The sequence below is a fragment of the Pelophylax lessonae genome, assembly GCF_965119305.1.
Source record: "Pelophylax lessonae genome assembly, chromosome: 3".
Taxonomy (NCBI): Eukaryota; Metazoa; Chordata; class Amphibia; order Anura; family Ranidae; genus Pelophylax; species Pelophylax lessonae.
Genome location: NC_138770.1, coordinates 665,894,506 through 665,915,692, shown reverse-complemented (window position 1 = coordinate 665,915,692; position 21,187 = coordinate 665,894,506). Strand labels below are relative to the sequence as shown.

The 21,187-nt window shown below is 47.8% G+C and overlaps 1 protein-coding gene across 4 annotated transcripts in view; it reads right to left on the bottom strand.

The window, feature by feature from the left end:
* The window catches only part of TTBK1 (tau tubulin kinase 1), a 166,811-nt gene that overhangs the window by 49,627 nt on the left and 95,997 nt on the right, over window positions 1–21,187 (bottom strand). For all 4 annotated transcript variants that reach the window (XM_082249851.1, XM_082249852.1, XM_082249849.1 and 1 more), the window contains 2 exons: window positions 19,730–19,870; window positions 9,283–9,387 (listed from right to left, as the gene is read on the bottom strand). In XM_082249851.1, the coding sequence (XP_082105977.1) occupies window positions 9,283–9,387; window positions 19,730–19,870 (246 nt within the window). The remainder of the gene's footprint in view (window positions 1–9,282; window positions 9,388–19,729; window positions 19,871–21,187) is intronic.

The following is a 21,187-nucleotide window of genomic DNA, read 5'->3' as shown; positions in this document are numbered from 1 at the left end:
CCAATATCCTTATTCCAAAGCAATGTAAAGCTCTTGGAAAAAGTCTTAGCTCTTAGATTGAATGAGGTCGTACTGTCGGTGGTGCAACAAGACCAGGCGGTTAATCTGCAAAGACTTTTTGTCGATATGCAGATCCCCGCAAATAACATGGGTAGCAGAGCCTTACTATCCCTTGATGCTCACAAAGCTTTTGATAAGAGTTGAATGGGACTATCTCTGGTTGGTTCTGACCAAATTCGGCTTCGGTACACGGTTCATACCCTGGGTGCGCCTCCTCTACAGTGCACCAACTGCATCTATAAGAGTGTTAGATAGGGTCTCACCGTCATTTGTTTTGGGCCGAGGCACTAGGCAGGGCTGCCCCCTATCTCCACTGGTCTTTCCGCTTGCCATTGAACCGTTAGCTGCCCTAATACCAGCCAACCCCCTAATCACAGGGTTTTACTATAGTGAAATCAGCTGATGCCAGAACGTCTACTTTGTAGAACTTGGAAAAAGTGTGCACCGACGACCAAGTCACAGCCTTGCACACCTGGGCCACCGAGGCCCGATGCCAACAGGCCCAGGAAGTACTCAAAGACCTGTTAGAGTGCGCCTTAACAGGGAAGGGCGGAACCCGTTCCTTCAAGGTGTAAGCCTGCTCAATGGTCTGTCTGATCCATTTGGCAATAGTCGCTGCGGATGCAGCCATGCCCTTCCGAGTTCCCTCAGGAAGGACAAAAAGAGAATCCGTCTTCCGAAAGGATTCCGTAGACTTCAGGTAAACCCTGATCGCCTTGACAACATCCAAGGAATGCAAAGCAATCTCCTTTGGATGCTTAGGCTTCGTACAAAGCGAAGGCAGGACAATGTCCTCATTAAGGTGAAATTCAGAGATCACCTTGGGAAGAAAGGAAGGGGGTGGTCGCAAAACCACCTTATCCTTGTGAATTACCAAGTAAGGGGAGCGGCAAGACAACGCCGCCAACTCCGACACTCTGCGAGCCGAAGTGATCGCCACCAGAAAAGCAACCTTTTTCGACAGCAGAGGCAACGATATCTCCCTGATATTTTCAAAGGGGGCACGCTGCAAAGCGGACAGGACCAAGTTCAAGTCCCATGGAGGTAAAGGCTCCTTCCTGGGAGGAGCCAAATGTCGCACACCTTGAATGAAGGTGCGCACCAAGGAATGAGACGCCACAGGGCGTTGGAAAAGGACCGCCAGTGCAGACACCTGGCCCTTTATTGTGGCCAGCGCCAGGCGCTGATCCACTCCAGACTGGAGGAAAGCCAAGATTCTCGACACCGAGTAAGAAAGAGGGGAAAACCCCCTGGACTCACACCAGGTGAAATAGGCTTTCCAGGTACGGTAATAGATCTTACCAGAGGAGGATTTCCTAGCCTTGATCAGGGTAGGGATAACCTCAGAGGATAGACCCTTGTCCTTCGAGACCTGGGTCTCAACAGCCAGGCCGTTAAAGCCAGCGACTGTAATGCAGGATGGAAGATCGGACCCTGAGACAGGAGATCTTCCCGCAGAGGCAGGCGCTACGAAGGTGCCACTGCCAGGTGAACAACGTCGGCGTATCAGGACCGGCGTGGCCAGTCCGGTGCCACCAGAATCACCATGTGCGGTTCCGAGGCCAACCTGCGAAGTAACCGGGATAGTAACTGAATCGGAGGAAAGGCGTACATCAGACGATACTGATGCCAAAGGGCCACCAACGCATCCGAGGCGTCCGCCAACGGATCGCGCGTTCTTGCCACGAAGATTTCCACCTTTCGGTTTAGCCGGGATGCGAACAGATCCACATCTGGGGATCCCCACTTCGCACACAGCATCTGAAAGACCTCCGGGTGAAGGGACCATTCCCCCTGGTCCAGGGTCTGGCGGCTCAGATAGTCGGCCTGCCAATTTTCCACACCCGGAATGTGAACTGCCGAGATCGCCGGGACATGAGTCTCGGCCCAAGACAGAATGTCGGACACCTCCCGGGCCGCACAAGCACTCCTGGTGCCCCCCTGGTGGTTGATGTAAGCCACCGCGGTAGCATTGTCTGTCTGTACGCGAACAGGCAAGCCATGGAGACATTCCGACCACTGGAAGAGACAGAGTTTTATCGCTCGTAGCTCCAGTACATTTATCGGGAGGGAGGACTCCTCCTCCGCCCAAGTGCCCTGGGCAGACAGATTGCCCAGGACTCCACCCCAGCCCGACAGGCTGGCATCCGTGGTAACCACTGTCCACACCAACGGACGGAAGGACTTGCCCTCCATCACCGTCGGGGACTGGATCCACCAAAGAAGAGCCAATCTGGTCTGGCGACTCAGGGAGACCTCCAGATCCAGGGACTGAGGTAGTCTGTCCCACCTGGCCAGGATCTCCGTCTGGAGAGCCCGCGTGTGGAACTGAGCAAAGGGAATCGCCTCGAAGGCCGAAACCATCAACCCCAGGCCTCGCATACAGGTCCTGAGTGACGAGGACGGATTGTCCCTGAGGGACCTGAGTTCGTCCTGCAAAGTCCGGAGCTTGTCCTCCGGCAAGAACACCTTCGCCTGAGCGGAGTCCAGAATCATTCCCAGATAGGGAAGACGCAGCGATGGAGACAACGTCGATTTCTGAACGTTGATAGTCCATCCGAACTCCTGAAGCGTCTGTACCGTGATGGACAGATCGCGTACTAGGTCCTGGCTGGCACGCGATCTCAGAAGCAGATCGTCCAGGTAACCCAAGACCGCAATGCCCTGAGCCCTCAGTAGGCCCAGAACCGGCGCCAGCACTTTGGTAAACACCCTTGGTGCCAAAGCGAGACCGAAAGGTAACGTCACAAACTGTTAGTGATCGTCTGCCATAGCAAACCGAAGGTACCGCTGATGACCCTCGAAAATGGGGATGTGCAGGTACGCATCCTTCAGATCTATCGAGGCCAGGAATTCCCCTGGACTTAAGGAAACCACCACCAAACGGAGAGACTCCATACGGAACTTCCGAACCCGCACGAAGCGGTTCAGCGCTTTCAAGTCCAGAATAGGACGCACTTTGCCCTCCTTCCTGGGCACAGTGAACAGATTTGAATAAAACCCCCGAAACCTGTCCCGATGAGGCACCGGGACAATCACCCCCTGAGCAAGAAGGTCCTGCACCGCTTGATGCAAGTCCTGCAAACGCCCCGGAAGCAGATGAAGATTGGAGGGAAAGAATCTGTCCGCCGGCCTGGAAAGGAATTTGATCTTGTAACCTGATCGAACAATTTCCTGGACCCACCTGTCCGAGATCCGGAGCAGCCAAGGCTGGAGGAAACCCCGCAAACGTCCCCCCACCCCAGAAACGGGTGAGGGCGCCCCTTCAGGCTGAGTGTCCCGCCGAGCCGGCATTGCCGGTCTTCTGCTTACCCGCCCAGGGTTTCTTCTGGTTGCCCTGGGCCTTGAAGGGCTTGCCCTTGGATTGGTTCCGAAAGGCACGAAAGGACCCCTGAGTGGATCTAGGCGCAGAACCCCGCTTGCCTCGGAAAGACTTGTTCTTCGGGTTCTGGGGAAGCATAGTGCTCTTGCCCCCCGTGACGCCTTTCACCAGGGTATCCAACGCCTCGCCAAAAAGGCGAGAGCCAGCATAGGGAAAATCAGCAACTGTTTTCCGTGAGGACTGGTCGGCCGACCAGCTCTTCAGCCATATCAGTCGCCGGTTAAGTACCGCAACACTCGAGAGGCGAGCCACCAAGGGAGCCTCATTCAGGGCAGCATCACACAAATACATGACCCCTTGGTGGATCTGATCCACCATTTCCAGGCGGGCAGGCGGCACGTCATCAGACACTAGGTTGCTTCTAAGCAACTTAATCCAGTCAGCCACCGCCTGAGCCACCATAACGGACGTGAAAACGGTTTTGAGCAACGAACCCGCCACTGTATAGGAATGGCGGGCTAGAGACTCCAACCGCCGATCCGTGGGGTCCCGGAAAACCGGGGTATCCTCAGTAGGAACCAAGGTAGCCTTGTTCAGCATGGCCACAGTGTGATCTACCTGTGGAGGCACACACCATCGAGATTCCGTAGCCGGCGCAAAAGGATAAAGCAATTTGAACCGACTAGGTACCAGGAATGGACGTTTTAACGTGCGCCACATTTCATTAACAGTGTAATGAAATTCAGCCGGACAGGGAAAAACCTGCACAGACTTGCGGGCCCTGTGCGTCCCAAATGAGGACACAACGCCCGGAGGATTGGGCTCATCCTCCAAATGTAAGGTATCCTTAACCGAAATAATCAGCTCATCCATGGTCGCCCGTTTTTCAGGTGACCCTGGGGAGGATGTATCAACACCCTCCACCTCAGCCTCCCCCTCAGACCCCGGGGGGTCCAAGGATGAGCGGGACCCTGAAAAGGGCACGCTCGCAGCAGCAGCAGCAGCAGCCATATCCCCATCTGAATCAGAAGAGAGAGACAGCCTGGGCCGTTTTCTCGCAGCCCGTTCAGACATCAGCATTTCCATATTTGCCACTAAAGTCGCAACAACAGCAGCCAGATCAGGTCGCAGCGGGGCCACAGGAGAACTGGGGCCCCCCACTAAAGCTGGAGGAAACTTGCTTTCCTGAGAATCCATGGCTCAAGATAATAAAAAAACTACAGTGCAAAAAGTAATGTACTGTCCCCTTAAATAGCGCTGCGGAGAGCGCAGCCCACCGCTACTGTCACAGCAATGAAGACCCCCAAAAGGAGAAAGAAACTGAGCCAGAAGCAGTATGCAGAAGAAGACAGAGAGATACACTGCAGAGCCAGCAGATCGTTGCTACCTGTGCCTGTGCTGTCTGAGAGGAAGAGGAAATGCTGCTGGAGGGGGCTGGCCATAAGGGAAAATGGCTGCCCCATAGGGATGCATAGAAGGCTTCACCAAGATGGCCGCTGACATGCGGCCGAACCGATCCTTCTACCGCCCCTAAAATGGCGGCGGATGGAGAACCAGGGTGGCCAGTCCGAATCCCAGCACCGCATGATCCATCTTCATCCGAAGAATAAACTAACACTAAAGCTGACAAAATAAACAGCTAGTAAAGTGAGAGAAAAAAACTGACATTTAAAAAGAAAATCAAATAAAAGATTTAAGAAGGCTGAGACTGAAGCCCCAGCACAAGGTAGCCTGAACTATTCCTGATGCTAGGCAAACTAAAACTGAGTTGGGAGTGGTGATGCAGGGGGGGTATTGACCAGATGGGACAGCCCCCGTGGGTGTGTATATGCTAATGCCTTTTGTCTTTTGACTAAGTCTATATGCCTAGCTATTCCTACGGATAGGTGGACAATACCCAATAGTGATGACTTAGAGGAGGCGGCGACTGTCGGAGGACGTAAGAGAAATACTATTTTTCTCTTCCGTTCATTGACAAACACAGCTCTACATTCTTCACCATAGGGATGTCCCAAAGCAGTGCCAAACATGAGGGGTGGGCATAAAAAACCCAAGGCTAAACACAAGCCAATCCAGGTAACAGTAGCTCAACTAGGACAGGAGCCCAACCTGAAATACACCCTCAAGGGGGAAAAAACAGACCCTCTAAATCGCAGCCCGCAAAACTTTTTCAGCCAAAAGAGGCAACCGCAGATGCCAAAACATCAACTATGTAAAACTTTGAAAAAGTAAGCACCGACAACCAAGTGGCCGCTGTACACACCTGCGCCACTGACGCCTAATCACAGAAGGCCCAAGAAGCACTAAGTGCCCTAGAATGTGCCAGCACAGGGAAGATGGAACCCGACCCGTAAGTGAATAAGCACAGGTCACCGTCAGTCTGATCCATCTAAAAATGGTAGCAGAGGAAGCAGGAGCACCTTCCGTGGCCTGTCCGTACTCCCAAAGAGCGAGTCTACGAAGGGACTCAATAGCTACCAAATAGAACTGAATAACTCGAACAACATCCAGAGCATACAAGGCAAATACCCGGCAATGAGCCGGCCTGGGACACAAGGACGGCAACACAATATCCTCATTTAAATCAGAGATAAACTTCGGGAGGAGCCAGGACCATCTTATCCCCGTGAACCACCAGATAGGGAGAACCACAAGACAAAGCCGCACACTCCGACACCCTGCGAGCAGAGGTGATAGCCACCAAAAAACCACCTCATGTGACAGCGTAAGGAAAGGGATCTCCCGTATGCTTTCAAAGGGAGGTTTTTGAAGAACCAACAGCACCACGGTGCAGAGAAGAACTTACAGGCCGAGAAAAAAATTACCCCCTGAAGGCATACCGTTGCTCAGCCCAGCAGTTGCTAGAAGATCTCCACACGAAAAACCGGGATCCAAAAACAAAAAGCAAAAAGATAGACAAAAATGCCAGGACCTAGGGCCCAGCAGGGAAACTATGTCCTACTCCTGAACTAGGCAAACAAAAAGCTAGCTGACGACAGCCCATGGAGCGTAGCCAAGCTTTTGTGTTGTCTGCCTAGTCCTACTCCTGTAGAGGGCAGCATAACCCCTTTGGTGAAGAATATGGAGCTGTGTCCATTAATTAACAGAAGATAAACCATACTTTTAGATGTCGGGGTTGCCCCGGCAAGTTTGAAAAGTTGTGTGGACTATGGCTGGACTCCCCGGGTCTCAGCCCAAGGGAACTGGTATACCAGAGATTATTATGCTGTCCAAATAGACCATAATTGTCTGATATTTACTTGATTTGGACGAATATTTGCAACTTTGCTTAGCTCCAGGGGGGATAGTGTCATGATGGTGATGTGCCTGCTTAGTTTTTGCTAGGTGTATGTATCACAATGTATCTGTGATTAATGTTTTTGGATTTGTAAGTTACTGCCTCCTTTACTGTATCGCCTGTTATATTGGACTGATATGATGTCTGTGTATTACAATAAACATTTTCCTGATTTAAAAAAAAAAATAAATAAAAACAAACAATTGGCCATCCTATACGTGCAGTAATCACCAATGTCATTATTAGTACAATGTAAGCACACAATTGGTCAGTCATCCTACACGTGCAGTAATCACCATTGTCATTATTAGTACAATGTAAGCACACAATTGGTCAGTCATCCTACACGTGCAGTAATCACCATTGTCATTATTAGTACAATGTAAGCACATGATCAGTACAATATTAGCATATGGTTGGTCAGTCATCCTACACGTACAGTAATCAACAATGTCATTATTAGTTAGAGCTGCACGATTAATCGATAGAAAAACCTCGATTCACCCCCCCCCCCCCCCCCTCACGATCTTAAGACAGCATGTCCTGATTGTCCTCTATTCTTACGGAGCTGTTCTCTGCTCACTCACAGCTGTCAAAAAAGAGGCTCCAGCAAATGTTTATCAACATTGTTAGGGCTTCTGGATAACTATAAACACAATGTTTTACAATGTATCATTTTGTTCTTTTAGATCATGGGTGTCCAACCTTTTAGCTTCTCTGGGCCACATTGAGTGTAGAGAAATTTTCTCGGGCCGCATATAAAAAATATACTATAGTTAAGGTATATAAGTAATAAAACGGCATCGTACCCTTCCCGCGCTGCTGCACCCCCCCAGCACTAATTTAACACAACTAGTGAATGCTCCCATCAGAGGCAGCCTCTGCCTACAGTTAGTTGGAAGCCGCTGTGGCCGTGGCTCCCGATTCGACTTCCTTCCTCCCCAGCAAAAAAAATTGTCAGGGGGCAGTGGGCCGCATTGCCTGCGGTTCTGGGCCGCATGCAGCCCCCGGGCCGCAGGTTGGACATGCCTGTTTTAGATCAAAGAAATAAATTTCCATCTGTAAGTGAGGGCAGTTTAACCTCTTAGTCTCAGATCACAAATATGTGATGCGGGAACCCTGCAAATCCACTGCGGGTTCCCGCATCGCATTCAAATTGCAGGCAGTTCACACCGCCATAAGCAAATCGCTGGGGGTGTCAATACAAAGTTAACGACACCCCCAGATCAGTTCGCATATCGCAGTGCGAACTGACAGTTCGGACATGAATCGGATCGCATTGGTGTGAACCACCATGCGATCCGATTCCACTGCGGACCCAAAATAAGGGTCCTGTGCATGTTCAGTCCGAATCAGATACAAATTCAGCCATACAATCTGTATGGCTGAATTAGCATCGCACAGACATCACATGGGATTTTCGGGGCAGTGTGCTCCGAATCACATGCGATGTCTGACATTGCTATAGTGTGAACCGGGGCTCAAATACTAAGCCTTTTTCTGACACTTGTTGCTTACAAGTACAAATCAGTATTTTTTGCTAGAAAATTACTTAGAACCCCCAAACATTATATATATATATATATATATATATATATATATATATATATATATATATATATATATATATATATATATATATATATTATATCTGTATGTATGTATGTGTATATATATATATTTTTTTTTAGCAGAGACCCTAGAGAATAAAATGGCGATCATTGCATTCTTTTATGTCACACTGTATTTGCGCAGAAGTCTTTCAAACGCAGTTTTTTGGGAAAAAATACACTTTAATGAATTAATAAAAAAAATAAACAGTAAAGTTAGCCCAATTTTTGTGTATAATGTAAAAGATGATGTCACGCCGAGAATCGTGATCTTTATTCTAAGCAAAAAAATAGTGATTCTAATTTTATCCAGAATCATGCAGCTCTATTATTAGTACAATGTAAGCACACAATCAGTACAATATAAGCACATGGTTGGTCAGTCATTCAATATGTACAGTTATCACAATGTGAGCACATTCTTGGTCAGTCATCCTACACGTACAGTAATCACCAATAGGCTGTGTTTGGTGTCAACGAGGCTCCCCGTATGTGTCTAACATCAGTCTCACCCATCCGACAATCTGCACCCTCACACACATTCCTGTAGCTGCTTTCGATGGACTTTTTTTTTTTTTTTTTTAGTTTCAGCAAATTCATACAACTTTCAGAAGAACACACAATGCAAAGTCACTCGAAAAACGTTCAATAATAAATATCCGCACCCACTGTACCAAACAATACAAAATACAGGATGAAAAGAACATAAGAAAAAAAACAAAAGCATGGAGGGCGGAGACTCACACTGCGCATCCCAGTCGGTAAAATTAAACGGCCGCACAATGGCTCGAAAAATAAACTGAAAAACAAAAAGAACAAAATGATGGAAACAAAATTCAACAACTTAAAATGATCAGTAAAATGACCTGGAAGGAGAAGATCACTCACACATACGACGTCCAGGAATGGAGCTCACATGGAAGGGTTACATGACACAGGAGGATTCTACAGATATACCTTCACCCAACCCCCCCGCCCCCAGGATCACTTACCGGCCGCACCTCCCCTGTGGTGTTGGTATACTGCCGCGCCAGACCAAAGTCCAACATGTAACACTTTCTGTAGGTGGATGGAAGTCGCCCCATGGCAAAGTTAGACTGTACAGAAAGCATGCCAGGAAATCAGGATTAATCCAGAGTGTAAGAACTGCCATATATAGAAATGCACCTACACAACAATTCACACCTTGACGTGCACATCCTTCTTACAAAAGGTGATCCTGTCTCTTAATAAAGACCTGATCTCTCCATGAATGTGGCAATATTCACCATTTGTATACAAAATAAAATCAGCGCACCTTACTGTACTAAGATTAAAATCAAAAAAGCTGCAGAACACTAAGGGCCAATAAATAAAATCCCAGTCATGTACATAATAAATTCACAGTGCAGCGCTACAACAGTATATGATATGTAATATATATGGAAAGGGAAGGTCCCAATGTGAAAGAGGTGATCATGCACACAGACACTAGACAGTGTGCTCCACTTGGTGCGTCCTCCACTAGCCACCTCAAGAATAGTCCCTATGTCACCAGACGGGCCAAACTAGCAAAAAGGCTCCTGGGGAGTATGTGGATAACAAATGCAGATGACTCACTCACACAAGACCTGGGATCCTCACTCAGAGACCAATCCAATCGATTGACATGAAATAAACCAAAGTACTGGACATAGTGTGTGACGAACGCCCATTTGCTGGGACGTTCACCACGGCTACTGGAGGAGTGTGGAGGCCGGCCTCCTGCCCACGGACTACAGGCCCTGGCTTGTAGGGGAGTGCACCTCTGTGTGGGGGTATATGCTGGAGGACCATGGGAGTAGTGGTACTTTGGACTCAAATCCATGTCACCCCAAGATACAGACTCAGACTGGGATCAATGTTACAGGCCTAAAGCTGCCTGTTGCAGCAGAGGACTTTTCCACACATTGAGAGACTTAAGAGATGCTAATGACATCTACTGTGGGGATGTGTATTGACAGTTATAATAAGGTGTGTTGAAAATGGAGATGGACAGTCTGAGATGTCTTCTGCTTTCATCTGTTTAGAGGTGAAGTTACATAGTTACATAGTTAGTGAGGTTGAAAAAAGACATCAGTCCATCCAGTTCAACCTATGATGTGTGTGTGTGTTTGCTTTTAACCGTACATTGTATACCCCTGTATGTTGTGGTCTTTAAGGTGCCCATCTAATAGTTTTTTGAAACTATCAATGCTCCCTGCTGATACGACTGTTTGCGGAAGAGAATTCCACATCCTTACTGCCTTCACACTTCTGGGAATGTGTATTCGGCTATGTTTTGGGCTTGATGCTTGTTTAATTAATTATGATAATGTTGCAGTCTCATTCACCTATTGTCTCCTTGTAGAAAGCCAAGGTATGTTAACTATGTTCTGTATATAATTACATTTGCATATGATAATGAAATCAAACACATGAGACTGTATATATTGGAAGTGAGTTGGTGAATAAAGTGTCTTTTGTTTTACCCTTCATCAAGCTTAGGCTGATAATTGGGGGGGGGGGGGAATTGAGGGGCCATCATGTGATATTCTGGAGACCTAAGACAGAAATACAGTGTGTAAAGTCTTAAAACAATAGCTTCATTCAGTCGCATAAGAGTAAAATTACTTATGCAGGCGCTGAGCCTATTGCGCGGTGTACAGCCGTACAGTAAAACACAATTCTCGGTATGAATGGCAGGTGACGTCACCGGCTCCTTCTCCCTCCGTACGCGGTACGTCAGCTGATGAAGTCCCGCCTACGGGGAAGTAACGCGTACGGAATGAGGAGGAGTCGGTGACGTCACCCGCCATCCATATCGAGGATTGTGTTTTATTGTAGGGCTGTACACCGCGCACTGGGCTCAGTGCCTGCAACTGTAATTTTACTCTTACGCGATTGAATAAAGCTATTGTTTTAAGACTTTACACACTATGTCCAGTACCTTGTTTTATTTCATGTCAATCGATTGGATCAGTCTCTGAGTGAGGATCCCAGGTCCTGTGTGAGTGAGTCATCTGCATATGTTATCCACATACTCCCCAAGAGCCCGTCTGGTGACACAGGGGCTATTCTTGAGGTGAGAAGACAGGTGGAGGACGAAAACGAGTGGAGCACACCATCTGGTGTCTGTGTGCATGATCACCTCTTTCACATTGGGACCTTCCTTTTCCATATATATTACATATCATATACTATTGTAGCGCTGCACTGTGAACATTCATCATGTATCGCATCTCTTTCTTTGAACAGCTCAAACATGCGTTGTAATGATTTGTAGTCTACTGTATTTTGTTTGTTTTTTTATTACTTGACCTCCAGAAGGTTTTACCTCTTCATGACCAGAGCATTTTTTGTGATTCAGCACTGCGCTACTTTTAAGTGTTACTAAACCCAAGATCCTGCATTCACTATATCTTGTCTCCCACAGAACATGGAAATGCAATTATTTTAGTAAATATAAACTGCTAAATACCTTTTCTCATCAGCAGTATATAGCAGTCTTGTGACTTCTTTCAGTGTTTGGTTAAAGCTTGTAGGAGGAGTTTTCATTCTACTCTGACTGTCCTATGAGGCTGCAGGACCCCTAAACCTCTTTCTGGACAGTGCTGATTGGCCCTGTGCTGATCAAATGCCCTCTCCCAAGAAAAAATGAAAACATTTCTAGAAATACACACCAAACTGAGCATGTGCAGAGTTACTCTATAAGGAGATGGTTTGGGGACAATGGAAGAAGGGGGGTGTGACGGGAGTCAATTTGAATGGGGGGCCCGTGGAACCCAGCTTACCTTCAAGAGGTTGAGAAATCCCTCTCTCAGCTCCCTAGGCCCCTCTTATGTGTAAGTCACCCTGTGTCTATTAGGGGCACAGGGTTACCGAGAAAATGATGGACAACTACCTAATGGACACTGATTATATGGTATGGTTTGGGTTACTTCAAATGGGACAGTAATATTTATCAACAATATACCTGAAGGAATATATGAAGACTCTGGGACTCTAGGCCTAGGATCCATGGTAAAGGCCTAGCTGCCTATTGCCAAAAGGGGACTGCTCGGCACAGTCAGAATCATAGCAGATACTAATGCCATCAGCTCAATCACCTGTCTTCTACACATTGTTGATTGTTGTGATTACTTCATATTGTCTACTGTGGGGATGTGTTTACACTAATAATAATGTGTATTGTACTTTGTTAGCTCATTGACATCAAGTCTGCTAGGTAATTAACTCACGTTAATTAAATCACTGTAATCTGTTAGTTGCTGATGGGAAAGTAGAATACTGTTTGTGTTGGTTGTTCCTTAGGTATGTTAATTATATTTCTGTACACAATTTCATCAGCATATGATAATGTAATCAGGCACCTGACCTGGTGGGGTAATCTAATCAGGAGAGGGATGTCCTCTTGGGTGGTATATATTGTATGTGAGTCTGTTCAAAAAAAGTTGTTCCAGATCTATACAAGCTAAGTTCCGGCTAGTTTGGTGTGGGGGGCGGCTGTAATATCTGATATCTATGTTCAAGACTGAAGGAAGCGGTATTCTGACGGAAGCCCACAAACACAGTGTGGGTTGCGATTCCATTACAGGGAGGACCAGAGAAGACAGGATCAAACAGCCTTTTTACACAATGCAGAGGATTCTACAGTGAGTATAAAAAGCATGCCTTACTGCATATATAAACAAATTTTACTGTTGTGGGTTTAGTAACACTCTAACCGGCAATTGCTGTCAAAGAACGCTCCACCCAAATGAGATTTATATTTATTTTATTATTTATTTATTATTTATTTATTTTATTATTATATTTTTTTATACAAAAAGAGCTTTTCTTTGGTGGTATTTGAGCACCACTGGGTTTTTTGTTTTTTATTATATAAACAAGAAAAGAACAACAATTTTGAAAACAAAATCCACATATTTTCTACTTTCCGTTTTAAAACATATCCAATAAAATCAAATTTCTTCATAAATGTAGGCCAAAATGTATTCTGCTACCTGTCTTTTGTAAAAAAATCCCCCAAATTTTTGGGTACACTATACTATTGGAGACACTAGTATAGTTCTGACCAGGATACTGATCCAGACTAGTAATGGCGGTGATCAGCGACTTAGTGTGACTGTGATAGTGTGGTGGGTAATCAGAGACTGGCACTAACTGACACTGGCTGGGAGGGAAACTAACTGACTTTAACACTATCTGCATTGCTAGTGACACTAATACAGTGATCAGTGATAATCCTGTACACTGTCACTGTACTAATGACACTGGCTGAGTGACAGGGGTGATCAGGAGGGTAATCAAAGGGTTAACTGTAGGAATGCACTGATACCGAGCATTTTCACAAGTACTTATACCAAAACTGATCATTTATGGTGCAATTTGCGCCCATACAAAATGAATGGGCACAGCTCGCGCTTCAAAGAATTGCATGCAATTTGAGCAGGAATGCAGTGCGATTCCTGTCCGAATAGAATGCAGTTTCCCGTATTGCTTCTGTGTGAACCCAGGCTTGTCATAATGAAGTTCACACAGGAGCGGCGTGGGAAACTTCCCTGTATGATGGGTTCAAGCTTCCATTTGACTGTGGACATCTGCTGCTCCTCCTGTCTCTCTCATATCTTTGTTCCCTCAGCCTCCAGCAGCTGTCTCCCCCCAGCCTCCAGCAGCTGTCTCCCCCCAGCCTCCAGCAGCTGTTCCTCCCCAGCCTCCAGCAGCTGTTCCTCCCCAGCCTCCAGCAGCTGTTCCTCCACCCACCCTCCAGCAGCTGTTCCTCCACCCAGCCTCCAGCAGCTGTTCCTCCCCCCAGCCTCCAGCAGCTGTCTCCCCCCAGCCTCCAGCAGTTGTCTCCCCCCAGCCTCCAGCAGCTGTCTCCCCCAAGCCTCCAGCAGCTGTCTACCCCAAGCCTCCAGCAGCTGTCTCCCCCCAGCCTCCAGCAGCTGTCTCTTCCCAGTCTCCAGCAGCTGTCTTCCCCCCCAGCCTCCAGCAGCTGTCTCCCCCCCAGCCTCCAGCAGCTGTCTCCCCCCCAGCCTCCAGCAGCTGTCTCCCCCAAGCCTCCAGCAGCTGTCTCCCCCAAGCCTCCAGCAGCTGTCTCCCCCAAGCCTCCAGCAGCTGTCTCCCCCCAGCCTCCAGCAGCTGTCTCCCCCCAGCCTCCAGCAGCTGTCTCCCCCCCAGCAGCTGTCTCCCCCCAGCCTCCAGCAGTTCGAGCCATCTCCTAGTGCTGACAGTACGGACTACAGGGATTCTAAGCACCATGTGATGGTGCTAACCAATCAGAAGCCGTCTAGTTCATCCTGTCAGGAGAGGAGAGAAAGCCGTGGGGATTTCGGACCAGTGAAGCAGCTTTTCTGATACAGCCGGACCGGGGAGGGGTGGGGAAGGGGTCCAGTGGATGGCTCGAACTGCTGGAGGATGTTGGGAGAGAGCCGCTGGAGGCTGGGTAGAACAAAGCCATGGGAGAGGCAGGAGGAGCCTCAGCCACAGATGTCCACAGTCGGATGGGACCCATCATGCAGGGAGGTATTTATCACTCCTGTGTGAACTCAGGCTCAAAATCACTATGACAAACCTGGGAAAACCAAAAATGTACAAAGAGCAAATGACTCCTGCGCTTGAGGGGTGGCCTTGCGGCTGGTATTCGGAAAACGTGATTCAGGTCGAATTGTAGTAAATTCAGTCTGTGCTGCCACTCTCAACGGGTCGTGGTAACCCAAAGCAGATACTGGAAAAGAGAAATGGGGGGAACAGTGGGAACACCCCGAAACCGCGTACGCGTTTCAGGGTGTTCCCCCTTCATCAGAGCTCTGATGAAGGGGGAACCCCCCTCGAAACGCGTAAGCCTTTTTTTGGAGGTCTACATCCTTCCATGGCCTGCGGCAGCTGAGGATGCCCAGTGGACATCCCTGGTGGTCCCTCATTGCTTATTGCCCGTGTTTCATATTCATTTTGTGAGTATAATGTGTATACATGTCTATTACAATAAATTGTTTTAAAGATAATGCGCTAGGCTGGTGCGCCCTCTGTCCATTTCTCTTTTCCAAAACCTGGGATCACACAGGAGCGGTAGGGAAACCGCATGCCAACCACCTGTTCTAATTGCATGCAATTCTTTGCAATGCAATTTGTGCCCATTCATTTTGTATGAATGCAAATCTCACTGCAAAGTATCAGATAGTACTTGACTGAAAGTATTGGTACTCGCACTCGTCGATAAAAAAAGGATATCAGTGCATCCCTTAGTTAAATATGTGCTTACCAAGTGTACGTGTGCTGATTTTACTCACAGATCTGACTGGCTTTCCTCCCTTATCTCAGCTCTGAACGGTAAGTGAACTCAGGGAGAAGAACCAGACAGATCTGTGATGTGTGTTTACTAACACACACAGATTTCAATGCTGTGGTTGGCCACAGCCATCAGCAGGTTCACAGCCAAAATCATTGGCTGTGAGCTTGCTGACAAACTCATGCTGTGTCCAACCAGAGGACAACAAGCAGGGGGGCATGTGCCTGTAAACCAGGAAGTTCCTCTACGATGTATGTGTACGTCATGGGGAATAACAAAGCCACTGACCATCAGAGCATGTAAACCGCTGGTTGGCAAGTGGTTATTAACCACTTAAGGACCGCCCACCGCAGTTATACTGCGGCAGGCTGGCCATCCTGCGCAAACCGATGTAGGTATACGTCAGTCGCGCACCTGCAGCTAGGGGGCTCCCGCGTGCCGTGCTCCTGCCCCCACTCGGCAGCGGGCACTCCGATGCATGGGGCAGGCGGCTCCGATTGCCGCCTGACAACCGCAATCGCTCCCCGCTGAGAGAGAAGAACGGTCAACTGTTGTAAACACAGCTGACCGTTCTTCTCTCTGGAATGATGACAGAGTGCCAGTGATCCTTCTATGTAGGATCAAAGGTCTCTGATCATTTCACAAGCCCCACCCCCTTACAGTTAGAAACACGCCCCTATGTACACATTTAACCCTTTTATCACCCCTGGGTTAACTCCTTCCCTGCCAATGGCATTATTACAGTAACAGTGCATTTTTTTAGCATTGATTACTGTAGTAATGTCACTGGTAATCCCAAAAGTGTCAAAAATGTCAGTTAAGGGTCCGATCTGTCCACTGCATTGTCGCAGACCCGCAAAAAAAAAAAAAAAAATCGCAGATCGCCGCCATTACTAGTAAAAAAAAAGAAACAATAAAAATGACATAAATCTTTCCCGTAGTTAGTAGACAGTATAACTTTTGCTCAAACCAATCAAAATACGCTTATTGTGATTTTTTTTTTACCAAAAATATGTAGCAGAAAACAAATTGCCCTAAAATGTTAAAAAATTTGGATTTTTAAATTTATTTTTTTTTGGGAATGTTATATAGCAGAATGTGAAAATTATTGTTTTTTTTTTTTTCAGAATTGTCGCTCTATTTTTGTTTATAGCGCAAAAAATAAAAATCGCACAGGTGATCAAATATCACCAAAAGAAAGCTCCGTTTGTAGAAAAAAAAAAGAACATCAATTTTATTTAGATACAGCGTCGCACGACCGCGCAATGGTCCGTTAAAGTAACACAGTGCCGAATCGCAAAACATGGCCTGGTCATTAAGGGGGCAAATCCTTCCGGTCCAGAAGTGGTTAAAGCTCACTTTTAAAAGGAGAAGTTCACCTTTAAAAAAAAAAAATAATTGCACATTTGTTTGCAGGTTAAAAAAAAAGTGCATTTACTATTTTTTTTTTTTTTTAGGAGCCTGGAAAGCATTACAGCAGCGATCAGCAGATTGCTAATGCCATGCAGGTCTCCTGCAGACTGTCAGTGTAAGCGGTCTGCCTGTACCTCGTACGGGCAGACAGTTTCACACTGACAGTAAGAATCAGCGAACTACCAGAGCGCTCAACAGCACCATGATAGTTCACTGAGAACTACAAGCTGACAACCGCAAAGGCTATCAGTAGTTGTAGTCCATTCATTCACAGAACAGTGTGAATGAATGACGAGGCCGAGAAGGGGGTAAGGCTGCGTTTTCTTTAGATTGCGGCAGCGAGCGCAGGGGAGAAGATCCCCCGCTTGCTGCCAATACGGGGGAGCGGGGTGTTCAGTACATACAAAAACTCAAAAACAAGAGCTCTCTGGTAGGGATCGACCAATATTGTTTTTTCATTACCGATACCGATATTTTGGTCATCGCGTATCGGTATCGGCCAATATTTTCGTACATTTAAAAAAACAAAATTTTACTTGACAGGTACTCTTGTGAAGGGATCTGGGGGTCTAAAAAACCCCAAACCCCTCCTCTGCATTTAAAAGCATTCGAAACGCCAAGTTTGGCTGTTTTGAATGCTGTAATTCTTTTTAATCTGGCTCCGAGTACCCGGAAGTGACGTCATGACATCACTTCCGGGTTTTTGCATGGAGACCCAATCAGAGCCGAATGCAGCTTTGATCGGTTCTTCGGCGGCCGTGCAGGCTGGTTGCCCGGGTCTTCCGGTGGGACGGGAGACCCAGGCGAGCCGCGGAAGGCGGCGGCAGGGAACGTCACCTCCCGCTCCTTGTAATGACAGCCGAGTGGCTTCACAGCCGCATCGGTTGTCATTACAAGACAGCCGACCATCGGCTATGGACGCCGGTACCGGGGTAATGCCTCTAGCTGCAGGTATCACTCCGGTAAAAAACTTTCCGAAATATTGGTAATATTGGTAACCTCCGGGACCATTTCCGATATATCGGGGAAAGTGCATATTGTCCCTCGATATATTGGCTTTGCCGATAATCGGTCGATCTCTAATCTATGGGAGTCTAAATGGCTATGGTGCCTAAACCCAAAATTTTTAGGGGAGGTGCATCCAAAACTATCACACAGAAAACAAACCACAAAAAGGATACAGCACCTACCAAGGCTACCATTAGGCCCCTTTCACACACTCCGTCCGTTGGACGGAGTCCGTTTTTCTCAGCGGGGGATCGAGCCGCCGATCCCCCGCTGAGCAGCAGGAGGACAGCTGTGTCTCCGTGCTGTGTGCGGAGACACAGCTGACAGTTCCCCATGCATCTCTATGGGGAAAATCGGATGTCAACGGACCGTCAGTCCGTTCTCACCCGATCCCATCCGATCCGATCGACGGATGGAAAATAGGGTTTCCATCCGTCCAGATTTGACGGATCGGATCGGGTCGGATGTCAGCGGACATGTCTCCGCTGACATCCGATGCCCCATAGGAATGCATGGGGGGACCGTTCAGATCCGCCAAAAAAACGGACAGGCGGATCTGAACGGTCCGCCTGTGTGAAAGGGGCCTTAGTCTTTATTATTCGTGGGACATAGATACACAGAAAACCAGTGACATAGTGGGATGCAGTTGGATGCATTTTGGACTGAACTGCAACTGCATAGACAGTCAAAAATCAAGGTAATTCTACGGGCATAAATCACATTATTGCAGGTGAAAAAAAGGAGCAATGCTGCATTTTTATGCACCGCAAACTTGCAAAAACGCATGCAAATGCACTGCAACGCATCACAGTGCACATAGGGAAAGAAAGAAGTGACCTTACAGGACAAATGCTGATAGAAAAACACGTGCCAACTGCATGTAAACACGCATAAACTACATGTAAAACACACATCAAATGTATGCGAGAAAAAAATGTGCAGTAGATGTGCAGTTTCTAGTGTGAATGGGCCCTAAAAGAGCACGAATGGTGCATGCGTGGGTAGGGAACTAAGCCATCAGTGCTCATTCTTGAGTTTTTGGTGCCGCACATCCAGTGTTGGGTATGTCCTGCCATCTGTAGGACAGAGAGGGAGGACAATTATATGAGCATCTGAAAAAGTAAGCTTTTATTTACACTCCATGTTAATGTATTAAAGCCCAACTCCAGGTAAAAAAAAATTCCCATGCAGAGGGGCTTGTGTCTGTCTGCAGTTCACGGGTCAATTTCTTGTGTTTTCTAGGGGTGAGCAGAAAGCTTATACTCACCTGATCTTTTCATCCTCTGGAAAATAGTGCTCCCCACGATCCAGCGGTGGACTGTTCCTGGTCTATAGAGCCTGCTCTGGGCATGATGATGTCAGGAACGGTTCACTATTCCAAGACCGCTGGAGCGCGGGTTGCCTGACCAGTCTTGTGCTGGGAGGATTGGGTAAGTATATCTCTGCTCTCCTCTACCCTATAGAAAAACGAGCAGTTAACCTGTGCAGTGCGGGCACAGCCCTACTGCATGGGAAAAAATGATTTTAACCCAGAGTTGGGCTTTAAGGCCACTGTAATGCACAGGGAGGTTTTTAGGAATCGAAAGTAAAGGTGAACTAAACGTTTAAGACAAATAGTTGAATAACTTCTCGAAACACATATATATTCACTGAAAATACTAATTTCCCTTATGTATCCCTATTCGGAAAGAAGAAATGTTCTCCACTCTTATATGTAGCAGAACTCTCACCGGTTTAATGTCACGGTGCAGGAAGCCCACCGAATGGATGGAATCTATCGACTCCAGGATCTGTTTGCCAAGGCGCAGCGTGGTGCTCATGGTGAAAGTGCCGCGAGGTTGACTTCTGCGCAGGTCTGCCAGATTCCGACCCTGGAATGAGAAGATGAGAATAGAGCTCAGTGCCTAGCCTGTGTGGTGTACTGCCTTCTATGACGTCACATGACCCAGCATGCCTCTCCACTTCCAGGGGTCGTAAGACTGACGTTCTACCCCACTGATAGCGGGGTGTAACTCTGCGTTACATTGCAGGCCCACAGATGACACCCAGCCACTCCACACAACTCCCATTCTCCTGACAACAATGTCATTCACCAACAATAGCTCTGCATTACAGTGGAAGCTTACCTCCCTCCATCCCACAGGTGACGCCCTGCCACCCCACCATGGCTCCCACCCTCCTGGCAACAATATTACTGCATTACAGTGCAGACTCATAGGTGAAACCTTTCCACTCCACACAGCTCCCATCCTCCCGATAACAATGTAACTCCCCAACCACAGCTCTGCATTACAGTGCAGGTGACACCCTGCCACTCCACACAGCTCCCATCCTCCTAACAATGTAATTCCTGAAACAACAGCTCTGCATTACAGTGCAGGCTCACAGGTGACTTCCTGCCACTCCACACAACTCCCATCTTCCTGACAACAATGTCATTCCTCAAACCACAGCTCACTGCATTACAGTGGATGCTTATCTCCCTCCATCCCACAGGTGACGCCCTGCGACCCCACCATGGCTCCCACCCTCTTGGCAACAGTATTATTGCATTGCAGTGGAGGCTCATAGATGACACCCTGCCACGTCACACAGCTCCCATCGCCCTGACAACAACCACAGCTCTGCATTACAGTGGAAGCTTCCCCCCCCCTTCATCCCACAGGTGATGCCTTGCCACCCCACCAAGGCTCCCACCCTCCAGGCATCAGTATTATTGCATTACAACGGAGGCTTATAGGTGAAACCTGTCCCCTTCACACAGCTCCCATCCTCCTGACAACAATGTCATTCCCCAACCACAGCTCTGCATTACAGTGAAGGCTTACCTCCCTCCATCCCAAAGTTGACGCCCTGCCACCCCAACATGGCGACAGTATTATTGAATTGCATTGGAGGTTCATACTGTAGGTGACACCTTGCCACTCCACACAGCTCCCATCCACTTGACAACAACCACAGCTCTGCATTACAGTGGAGGCTTACCCCCCTCAATCCCACAGATGACACCCTGCCACCCCACCATGGCTCCTACCCTCCTGGCAACAGTATTATTGCATTACAGTGGAGGCTCATAGGTGTCACCTGTCCACTCCACACAGCTCCCATCCTTGTGAAAACAATATATTAGCCGACCCACAGCTCTGCATTACAGTCCAGGCCCACAGGTGACCCCCCGCCACTCTACA